Here is a 12663-nt window from a genome sequence, read left to right as displayed (position 1 = left end):
TTGACGTGAATGTACTAATTTCTATACTTCCAGTTAAAGGGAGTTGGGATGAAAAACTACTATGCTCTTCATACAACTATACCCATATAATACCACCCACCATCTGAATGTCATCCATTTGCCAGGTGTTTTACTTACGTGTACCACCACTTTATAGAAGTGAAAAGTATGGCTAAGATTTAAAAATGTGTCCAAGTTCAAAGAGCTGTTACTTAATGGAGTGGGATCTAACACAGCTTATATGCTTTTCATCCAATCACCACGGATCTCCAAATACAATGTGTGGTTGGTAAGCTCAATTGTTTGATTTTTTTTTGAAAGTGAAAAAGCTATGTGGAAACTTGCAATTGTTACGATGGGCTATTTCAAGCATTTCTATGAAAAACTAAGTGTCACTTTTCTTTTTTTTTTTTTTTTTGAGACGGAGTCTTGCGCCGTCGCCCAGGCTGGAGTGCAGTGGCGCGATCTCGGCTCACTGCAAGCTCCGCCTCCTGGGTTCACGCCATTCTCCTGCCTCAGCCTCCTGAGTAGCTGGGACTACAGGCGCCCACCACCGCGCCCGGCTAATTTTTTGTATTTTTAGTAGAGACGGGGTTTCACTGTGGTCTCGATCTCCTGACCTTGTGATCCGCCCGCCTCGGCCTCCCAAAGTGCTGGGATTACAGGCGTGAGCCACCGCGCCCGGCAAGTGTCACTTTTTCTTCCGGCTTGGAGTCTGAGTAACCTCTGTATTCCAAGGGTATTACCACAATCACCAACAAAATACTCACTGTATGCTGAGTGATATGCACCTGTGAGCCACATATACCTGGCAATTAAAGAGCAAAATCTATGCAATTCAAACAGTTGAGTAAAGAGAAATACAGCATTTGTTAAGCAGTGTCTATGCTCATTTAAATTAGAAAATCTAAGGCAGTAAACTGGAAGTATTATATATGATTTATATGGAATGAACATTTAAAGGTTGAAAAAACTGAGATTAATGTCCACGTAACTTCTGCTTGAAACTTGGGCAGAAAAAGATATTTGCAACTATTTCAAATTCTGTTTACAAATCCTATGTCCCATACAGCTGCACAATGAGTTGATTAAAAAAGGTAAAGTTATCTGATTTCTCAGACATCAATTATAAAACTATCATTAGAAATCATTATAAATGTATACTAAAATATTTAAGTCAAAATGACTTGAATTCATTAATTATTCGTAACTGAAAGGCAGAAACTTCAGTGGGTCTATTAACAAAGTATTTCTATTAGTCCCTGAAAATAATTTACTATTTTGCAAAACTATTATTTCCAACAAAAAAAAAAAAAAAACCGGGATACATGTGCAAAACATGCAGGTTACACAGATATACATGTGCAATGGTTTGCTGCACCTTTTGACCTGTCTGCTAAATGCCCTCCCCTCACCCCCAGCACCCAAAAGGCCCTGGTGTGGTTGTTTCCCTTTGTCCATGTGTTCTCAATGTTCAGCTCCCACTTATGAACAAGAACATGTGGTGGTTTCCTGTTCCTGTGTTAGTTTGCTGAGGATGATGGCCTCCAGCTTCATCCATGTCCCTGCAAAGGACATGATCTCATTCCTTTTTATGGCTGCACGTATTCCATGGTGTATATGCACCATATTTTCTTTATCCAGTCTATTATTGATGGGCATTTGGATTGATTTCATGTATTTGCTATTGTAAAGAGTGCTGCAATAAACATACATGTGTGTGTCTTTATAGAATGATTTATATTCCTTTGAGTATATAAAAACAATTTTCTTTCTTCAACATCCTTCACTTGAGTCTCATGAAAGCACTGAGCCTATGACTGTGTAACAAGTGAAAATGTTCTCAAGAAAAGCTCAAAGTGATTGTGAGAGCTAAAGGTTTTGTCATTCTTGTAAAAAGAAAACACACATATTAGAAGCATCACATATTTAATGTCAAAACATTTGAATTCAAGTACAAAAATTAACACATGATTTCAACATTAAAAACCCATAACACTTGTTATTAAAACAATACAAAGAATATCAAAAACACAAATGAAGCATAACTATAAACTCCTTAAATACATTAACAGCAAAATTATAATTTGTGTATAACAAATAACAAAAATATCTATAGTTATTTTCAAGGACCACAATGGTAGACTGCTTTTTCTTTAGTACTGCAGAAAATTTGTATCTTAATCTTTTTGTCTCTTCATTTCTTTCTACATAATGGTTAGATGCTTCTGGTCATATAATTGTTCTAATCTCCAGTACAGATAGTGATCCTTGGTAATCAAATCTACTATAACCATTGTCTTCAAGTGCTTTTCGTGAAATGCTATTTGGTAAAATTATGCAAAAAATTAACATAAATGACTAGGTTCTATTGCCCACTCAGGAATTAGAAGAAAATCCCAAAAGTTTAAAAAGAATAGTAGTTTGCTGTACCTTTATCAAGAGAAACCACTGAATAACTTTTTAAACTCTGCATTTTTATAAATTCTGCAACTCCATGTTATTCTGAATTATAGCTGATGTTTAGTACTTTAGAATATCTTTCTAAAACCAAATGTGCAAACCCGATTCTAAAATAAAACAGTATTTTAATTTGCAAGTTTACTACTACAAATTTACACAAATTTTCATACTAATGTTAGTATTTTCTTCAGAAGAATGAGGCCTGATTGGAGATATATAGTCGCTGTCCAACATGGCTGCCATTAGCAAGTGATATTGTTGGTGACAAGGGATAGCCTGGATAAGAATAAGGCCTTGAAGTATAAGGAAGCACGCTGGGAGTCCCAGAAGAGAGGGTAGCACTAACAGGGGAAAGACTATTTATTGAGCTGCGACGGAAATTGTAGTCTGTAAATAAATACATGAACAATTATGCTGCACATCTTTATGGACACAAATTTAATTTAAAGAGACAAAGCATTAAAATAATAATCACATTTTAACATAATGTTCTAACATTGGAAATCTTGATGATACTATATTGCTGGTTAAAGATTATTTCAGCATTCACTGCACTATAAATCCTCAGAGTTTTGTCAGTATTACCTTTCCTTTAGTCACACAATGTTTCAGAGATCTTACCAGAATGAATTCTTGGATATCTACTATTTCTTGGGGTTTTCATTATAGAAAAAGAGACATCTCATTTCTCTTGCTCTACAAAGAAGCTTCTTTTAAATTTGGTTCTAAGGGGTAGTCCATGAAGAAAAGATAAAAAACAGTGAATTCATATTTGTTTTTTTTTTCTTTGAAGTTGTATTAGGCATCAAACCAGCAGAAACATTCACCCCTGGACTGCAAAAACATTTGGTATAAACTAGCTGGCCAATATTTCATTATTTAAACACTAATATAAACATTTATCTAACTCAACATACTAACATTAAAAGTCCTACTGGTATGATAAAACAGTAAAATGAATCATCTTTATTAAATAAACTTCGAAAAACCATTATCAACTTATAGTTACTTCAAAAAACCATTATCAACTTATAGTATAGAAAAATATCCAAAATTAAACCAAATTATTAAAAAATAATTATATTTGAAATACTGCTGTTTCACAATAAACATTCATCTTATGCATCAATAATTTCCTGTTTCATTAACTGCAACATTTATGTGTGTATATATGTTACAGACCAAAATTTTAAATCCTGTACCTTCCAAAAACTCAACTATGTTCTTTACTGTAAAATAAGCCAAGGGTGTGACAATGACTATAAAATCATTATTTAGAAACATTATGGTGTTTCTAGGAATGGAAGAAAAGAAATTAGGTCATCTAATGTACAGGTAAGGTTTTTTTCTATAATACTGTCCTAGTACTATAAATGATGCCTACACCATAGGTGCATTAACTTAATGTTGTCATGGGACTTAATGTTTAGCCAACAGGAATGAGATCAACTGCAGGAGAGTAAGCTCAAGCAACATCAGAAAGGACCTAGTTCAGGGGAAAAAAAAAAAAAAAAGGAAAAATGAAAATCAGTTAAATATACGTTTAATTTCCAGCATTATAAAATTCTAATTAGACAAATTTTATAACCTTTTTATGAATGGTACCATAAGATCAACAAAGTGATCTGTTCCAGGAACACATAAATACATTTAGAGTAACCAGTTCCAAATATTTTCAGTATTTTGAAAATGAATGAGAAATTACTTTGATACCATTTACTTTTCTAACATCCAAAGTAGGATGACTCTATATACCATACAATTTTTTTCTTTATTTTTATTTATTTGAGACAGAGTTTCACTCATTGCCAAGGCTGGAGTGCAATGGTGCGGTCTCAGCTCACTGCAACCTCTGCCTCCTGGGTTCAAGAGATTCTCTTGCCTCAGCCTCCCAAGTAGCTGGGATTACAGGCGCCCACCACTACACCCAGTTAATTTTTGTATTTTTAGTAGACACGGGTTTCACCATGTTGGTCAGGCTGGTCTTGAACTACTGACTTCAGGTGATCCACCTGCCTCAGCCTCCCAAAGTGCTGGGATTACAGGTGTGAGCCACCGTGCCTGGTGCTTTTTTTTTCCTTTTTTTTTAAAAGGATCCACTTCACCTGAAGGGTTTGGTATTGAGTGTAAACGCGACCATTACTGGCTCCATGTATTCCCAAATAATTGCTTTATTTAAAAAAGTCTGATTCTTTCCTCCTGAAAATTATTATGCAAATACAGTCAATTCCTTATTAGCCATTTATCTGTAATACACCTAGCTCTTCAAATTTTAACAATGTGGTCATCAACAATTCAATTTAGAAGAGCAGGCTACTGCAAACAGAGAAATGTAGTTTTCGAAGAGAAATAACTTCTGTTTTGCATTTACATCCACTCAAGACCTAATGCAGCCTATTCATGAAATGTGGATACTGAAGGCATCTTCAGGGAAAATTTCAGAAAGTGGATAGCCAAGCAGTTGGCTATTAGCAAAATGCTTAGCTTATCCGCATTCCTGATAGTCCCCACTGTAAACCTTGAACTTAAGCCCTTAATTATATACAATGATCAATTGTTATATTGTGTATTTTCAAGGAGACAAAATTAAATACAAAATTAAAAGTTGATTATTTTGTATTACTTTATTCATGTAGCATAAATCCAAAGGAAAAAAACCCCTCACAAATAACAAAGATTAGGAAACAAAAGGTTTCAGAAGTTTGTAAGATTTTACAAGCATTTCAAAAATAAATTTTATTACTAAAATCACTAAGAATCTAAATATATTCAGGAAGACATCTAGCTGTTTAGAAAATACAATACAAACCAAACTTAAATGAATGAAATGTAAGCTGAAAATGCTTAGTGGAATGAATCTAAAAGTACAATCATGTTTTCCTCAGCTCTACTATAACATATAATTTTCATATCATAGGAAATAAAAAGAAATTCTAATTTTAAGAAAATAATACATAACTAAATCAGTTAAAATTCCTAGCATATACTTATTTGCCCAGCCCTAGTTTTTCTTCCCAATGAACATCCTTAGCTCTTCAATCCCACTGTTTCTGCCTCAGACAAGGATCTGTACTTCCGATCCCTTCTTAAGGAATGACACAGAGCCAATTTCAGAATGTCTAAGTTATACACTAAGTGTTATTAAATTGCCTTAACACTTTGAACATTGATACACAATTCACATAAAATGCATACATCGTATGTTTATTTCAATGAGTTTTGATAATTGTATAAGTCTATGTAATGGATATTCAAAACAAGATATAAAACATATCCCCAATCCAGAAATTTCCTGTGCCCTTTTCCAGCCAACAGACCTTCACTTGGAAGCAACCACCTTTTGATTTCTACTCCAATAGATTAGTTTTGCCTGTTCTTAGACTTCATAAAATATGTAGTAAGCATTTTTATGTCTACCTTTTCTCTCAACATAATTTTAAGTACATTTGAATTAATTTTTACCAGTAAAAAATTAGTTACAAAAAGAGGAGGCTTCTATACAAAGTAAGAATGCTTTTTTTTCCATTCAAAGAGAATCCACTGACATATCTTGCCTTGCTAAGTCAAAACTCAAATAGCTTGTTTTGGTAAAATTATTCCAGAAAGCTAATCCAGACAATCTCCTAATATAATTTCTAACATTCATTCACATTGTATATTTCAGTAGTTTCTTCCTTTTTATGGTTGAGTATTATTTCATTGTATGAATATACTTCAATTTCATTATCTGTTTGCCTACTGATGAATATCTGGGTTGTTTCTAAGTTTTATTATGAATAAAACTGCTAGGAACACTTTTATACAAATCTTTTGTTGGTTATATGTTTTAATTTCTTTAATTAAATTTCTTTAATTTCTTTTGGGTTATATGTTTTAATATCTGGGAATGGGATTGCTAGGTCATAGGACAGATGACCCATACTGCTTAAGAGTTCTCCAGTATGACTGTTTTATATTCACACCAGTAAAATATGAGACACTTCCAGTTGCTCCACATCTTAACATTTGGCACTGCCAGAGATTTTAATCATACCTATTCTAGTGAATTATTGTATCTCACAGTGGTTTTAATTCTGATTTCCCTTATGACTAACAACATGTTTATTGCCCATTTAAATATCTTTGGTAAAGTATCTGTTTAAGCCCCTTGTTTATTTTTATTGGCTTTGTCTTTTTCTTGTTGATACTGATAGTTTTTGATGAGTCAAATTCACTCATTCAAAATCACAAACCAGGAATAGGTTCAGACCTTATTAAACTCTAAATCAAATGACCTTTTTCACTGATGAATGACAGAGACAAAAGCTGAATAGACAAAGAACAAGTTAAATTCACACCTCCTGATTCCTAGGAAAGTATTATTTCCACTTCCTTAAGCTTTTTTTACTCTGGCAATCTTCTTAAACATGGTTGAGAGAAACTGTCTGAAGAGGTTATTATGGGGGTGACAGAACTAAAGCACACAGTGCTGGTCTCTAAGCTACCTGGTTTTCACTTGCACCGCCCATTCCCATACTTCTTATTTCAACTCCCTTGTTTTATATGCTAAACTTTCACTTGAAGAAAAGGCTGTTTTGTGAGAAAAAAAAAGAGAGAACAACTGCTCTGACACAGTGGATTATTACAGAAAACCTGATCAAATGTTATCTTTAATTTCATATTTATATATGGAATACAAATATTTTCATCGAACAAATTTGATATATACAAAGAATAGCAAATAAACTTAACCTTAAGTGGCAATTCCAATTAAGCAGTAATGGCTAATAGGAATTTTAGATTCAGAAAGATTCTGGTGGTGTGTCTGGAATAAACAGGAAAGTGAGTGATGACTTATGCCACATCTGACACAGGAGCAAGAGTAGAGACTGGCAGTACATATACCACACACTTGTCAGGCCTGTTTATGCAGCTATTGTAATTTGGTCTACCACCTTTCTGTATTCAACACAAAGACAGTCTGGTAGCAAATAACACCAGTATGTTTCTCAGTGAAAATGTAAACAGTGGATAGATATATTGCTTCAATGTATTTCTTGTTTTGTTTCTAATTCGTCTTACACATCTTGACCAAACATCACTAATTCTTAGCTGCTTTTCTGTCTTAAAGATGAAGAAAACCCTTAATAGAGACTTTAAAGTGAGATAAAAGTGTCTTCTCATATTAATTTTGACTCCCTTTTTCTTTTGTTTCTATTCTTTAGACTAATTTTTCATTAAAAAAACATTCCTCACAATTGGTTTTTCTTCTCTGTTAGCTATGCGAGTTCTACCACCACACCCATCCACTTTCTGATACATCTTTAAGTGTGCAACTTAGTGATTTTTATCACATGTACAACACCACTATAAAATTCCAGAACATATTCATCATCCTAAAAAGAAACCCTGTATCTATTAGCAGTCACACCCATTCTCTCTTTCCTCAGCCCCAGCAACTACAAGACTTTCTATTTCTATAGACTTGCCTATTCTGGACTTTTTGTATAAATTTATGTGGTCTTTTGGAACTGACTTCATAACATAATGCTTTCAAGGCTCATACATGTTGTAGCATGTATCAGAACTTCATCCCTTTTAATGGCTGAATAATATATCATCATACAGCTAGATTATACATTGTTTATTCATTCATCAGTTGATAGGTATTTGGGTTGTTTCAATCTTTTGGCTATTATTAATGCTGCTGCTAAGGAATAATATGTACAAGTGTCTGTGTGAACATGTTTTCAATTCTCTTTAGTAAGTATCTAGGAATGAAACTGCTGAGTCATACAGTAATTCCCAGTATAACTTTTTGAGAAATTGCTCAACTGTTTTCAAGGTAGTTAAGACTATACTACTTTACATTCCCACCATTGTTAAGGATGAAACACCTTATCTTTTCATCTATGAAGTACGTTTATCAGACCTTTAACACATATTTTAAGCATTTCTTTAGATTCCTATGGGATCTGTATTGAAATTTAAAAAAAAAAATCCTTATTGTACCATTTATTATTTCAATTTCTAATGTTCAATAACCACGACTGAAATAACTATCTCAATAACTTACTTTCACTGAAACACTAAATTTTATCTGCAAAACAAAAACTTTTTTTTTTTTTTTAGCTGTATCCATTCCTAGAACATAAAATATGCCTGGGTTCAAACACAGAGATTAAAATATCATATAAGTATAAATAATATCTATCATTTATTTTGTACTTTCTATTCTAGTATAGAAAATCAAGAGCTAAATAAGCAGAGAAAATATTTAAAGAAATGAAATTTCTTGAAAATGAAATTCTAAATTATCTAAAGATTACAATTTAAACCTTTGAAAGCAAGGGTTTGAAATTCTAGAAAATACAAACTAATCTAGAGTGGTTGCCTGAGAGAGAATGGAAGGAAGAATGGATTACAATGGGGCATAGGGCATCTTTTAGGAGTGAAAGAAATGTTTGTTTTCTTAATTGTGGTGTCATTTCACAGATGCATACATAAATCAAAATGAAACAAATTATACAGTTTAAATATGGGCATTTTGTTGTATTTTATTTATACCTCAATAAAGTCAGAAACATATTAAACAAAAACAAAACTCAAGTGTGTCTTTGGGTTAGCTTCAGCGTTTTCCAAACTACATCCCATACAATTAAAGTGCAAGAATTTCTCAAAACAAGCATCCTATAGCCAAATAATCTCAAGAAAAATTCAGAACAGATAGGCTTATACATTAAACAGGTTGCTACCTCAATTACCTAGGATGTTAGTATGCACTATGATTTTCCAAAGGAAGTATTTAGTATAGTTTTTCCCAAACCTGTTTGACCTTAGAGGCAGTTATTTCACTGAACTTTGAGTATCAGGGAAGAAATCTTAATAGAGTTAATACATAACAGGAAAACATTAAAAACAAAACAGAACAAAATCTTCAAATATATTAAATGCAGCAATTAAAAGCTCAAATGCCTTCAGGCAAGGCAACACACAAAAAGAACACAAAGAGCGTCAAGAATGAAACAACAGATACTTATTTGTACTGAAAATAAGCCTAGTTGCTTTCCATTAAAAAAAAAAAATACCACATCTAGAGCTTCTAGTTTGCTACCTTTGTATTAAGAGATAATTATGTCCAACTCCTTTTAATGCTACTTTCTAAGCCATTTGGAAAGTGAGTAATAGAACAGCAGCCTTATGAGAGAAAAAATTACAATCAGAGCTGCAGCAATCCAGGTAGGCTTCAGTATAAAAAAAAAAGTTGTAGCTCACTAAATAAACCATGTGGGCAAAAAAGAAAAGCCTTAGAAAATGCAACAATTCTTTTCAAGTTTTATTTCTATGAGTAAAATCGGTCCTTGTAATTCAAATTTTGAACTATAAAAAGTTGTAAGGACCTCTAAGACTGGCATCACTTATTTGAATTTTTATGCTAAGATAAAGATCTTTTAAAAATAAAATTTTAAGTCTCCAGTATAACAAGCATTTCTCTGAGTCTGAGAAGAGATTATATTAATTGTAATGGCCACTATTTATCACATATTAAGTGATAAAAATAATCACACAAAATTAGTACAACTGAATCCACATAACAGACATGTAAGTACTATTATTATCCCCTTTGTTAATGAGGAAGTGAAGCACAAACAGGTCAAGTTAACTTAACTCAAGGACACAGATGTAGTAGTACATGAATTATATCCTAGAACACACCACATTCTTTTCCCTCTACATGTAAAAAAAGACTTGGTAAAGTAATAATCCTGACTCAAATAACAAGCTATCTTTTAACTTCTTACTAAAACGCGTCTTCCTCAAGAAGTACCTTGTTGAATAAACTAAACACTAAGTCTTAGTAAAACAACTTTTATTCCAAATTGTTGCAATAAGATTTGGGTTTAAGGTTGAAAAACAAGAGAGTCCTATTTTCAGACACTTTTGAGAAATACTTGGATAATCTATAAATAACACACTAACTCCAAATGTATCTAATTTATAATACTGTTTACCATCTTAGTGGTTCAAGGTATACTAGCATGTTAAATGTTTTGAGAAGACCTGAAATACAGAAATCACTTTAGCTTTTTAAAACATATGCTTAATGAGTCTATAATTAACAAGGCTATTACACAAAATACTTCATAAAGTTTCATTAGTTTCATTATAAAGAACAATTTACAACTGGTTTTCTGACAACTAACTATATTACATAATATTCCTAAGAGACTTTTACCTAATAAACTCTTACCTGTTTATTTTCTCCAAATTCTTCTACACAGGTCCAGGCTGAAGAGATTGTGTTCCCTGTCTGTAAGCAGTGAAGACAGAAAATAATTGAGTCTTTAGATTGATGTTATCCTTATCTTGGAAGTGCATGGAATCCTTGATTTTAGTTAAAAACCTTTTGATCAGTAAATAAAAAAACAAGTTTACAGAAAAAGAAGTAAGGGGCAAATAGTTATTTCTGGAGTTCTACAAAGATGAACAAAGAGAAGAATATTTTGATATTTGAATGAAAATTATGAGTAATACATTATCGGAAAAAAATTTATCTTTCTAAACAAATTATCGTTTATCTTTCTAAATATTACTACCCTGCTAAGATAAAGAAGAGACTTTAAAAATAAACGAGATCACCCAATTTCTGATAAGTAGAAAGCCAAAGAATCTAAGCAAGTTTGGGAAATAGAAATGTTGTATAAGGTGTAGTTATTTTACATATGAAACAGCATTTCCTTGCTGTCTTAAAAAAGATAGATGGCCAAAATAATACTAAACTTAAATCTTTCTTCCTAATAGCTAAATTTTATCTACTTGAAATCTAATTTGGTCATATACAGTACAACTGTGGGCATCCATCTATTTTAGTGGTTATCTCTTCATATGCCTTAAAGCTTTCTGTTATGGATGTATATCCAAATCTATGCTAAGAAATTGTGTATAAAAGTATAAACAAATGAAAAATGTCTGATAATCTATAGAAAACTAGATTTTAAAATAACCATCTAAAGATTATAATTCAGTATAAAAACAGTCACAATTTCTTCTGTTTTTACATGATGAACTAGGTAATATTAATCAAACCTCTTGGTAAGAACTAGAAAATGTAAGAAACTATTAAAATCAAAAACATCTGTTTGAAGTCACTGAGAACCAAGACAGTGACGAATTATGGGGCTGTGATCTCAGACAAGTAGAAAACCCAAAGGTATGTGCACCTCTTTGGGAGGTGCATTATCCCTGGAAGGGTTGGCCAATCCCCAAAAGCTCCCTTTTGGGGATTAACAGAAGATGCCAAGAGACAAATGAAGCTAGGAAGACTAAAATTAGAACTAAAGAGCTACTAACAAGGAATGACTGGAACTGAGGAAAAATGAACCAGAAACAGACAAACTTTAACAGACTGAATTTAACTTCAATCCCTGCCTAGATTAAAGTAATCTGGGTTTGTCAGTCCTTTGGCCACCTTTCTGAAGCCAAAATAAATCTTCTATGAATAAATATAACATCATGCTAGCCTTCAAATTGTCTCTACAATTTTCATACACAATATCTGGTATTGAATAAAAAATAACTAGTCATACAAGGAGGTAAATCCGTATCACCTAAAACCAACAGAAACAGCAGACAACAGTAACAGATCCACAGGGTATTTAGATCAGAACTGAGTATTGAAATAACAATGTCTAATACACTCAAGAAAATAAAAGACTAACATTTTTAGAAGAAAGTAGAAATCATAAAAGAGACTCAAATGGAATTCTAGAACTGAGAAATGAATCTAAATGAATGGTTCTTATGATAAACCTTTTAAATTCTTTACAGATGAAAAAATTACAAACCAGAAAACAGGTAAGAAAACATACAGACTGAACATACAAAAGGATGGACAATACAGAAGAAATATAATCAATATACAGGTTACAATAAAAAGGTTTAACATAAGTAGAGTTGGATTACCATAAAGAAAGAAGAGAGAAAATGAACAAATGCAGTATTTGAAAACACAGTAACATAGAACTTACTAATACATTAACCTAGACTCCAGAAGTACCAAGCAAGATGAAAACTAAGAAGACTATACAAAAGTCACATCCATAATATAAAACTTCTGAAAATCATAGATAAAGAGAAAATACTAAAAGTAGCTGGGTACAGGGAATGATGGCACAATTTATGTTCAAAGGAGCAACAAGCTGATCAACAACAGATTTCCCA

General features: G+C 32.5%; 1 protein-coding gene across 4 annotated transcripts in view; it reads right to left on the bottom strand.

Annotated features, from left to right (window-relative positions):
* Positions 1–1912: 1912 nt before the first annotated feature.
* Positions 1913–12663, bottom strand: part of RBM46 (RNA binding motif protein 46) — a 49929-nt gene continuing 39178 nt past the window's right edge. The window contains exons 5-6 of one of the 4 annotated variants that reach the window (XM_025386077.1): positions 10694–10753; positions 1913–3949 (exon numbers count right to left, since the gene is read on the bottom strand). In XM_025386077.1, coding sequence (XP_025241862.1) covers positions 10698–10753 — 56 coding nt within the window. In that variant the 3' untranslated portion in view covers positions 1913–3949; positions 10694–10697. The remainder of the gene's footprint in view (positions 3950–10693; positions 10754–12663) is intronic. The other 3 variants (XM_025386075.1, XM_025386078.1, XM_025386076.1) reach the window with 3 other exon arrangements.

The sequence above is a fragment of the Theropithecus gelada genome, chromosome 5, assembly GCF_003255815.1.
Source record: "Theropithecus gelada isolate Dixy chromosome 5, Tgel_1.0, whole genome shotgun sequence".
NCBI lineage: Eukaryota > Metazoa > Chordata > Mammalia > Primates > Cercopithecidae > Theropithecus > Theropithecus gelada.
This window is presented reverse-complemented; position numbering and strand designations above follow the sequence as displayed.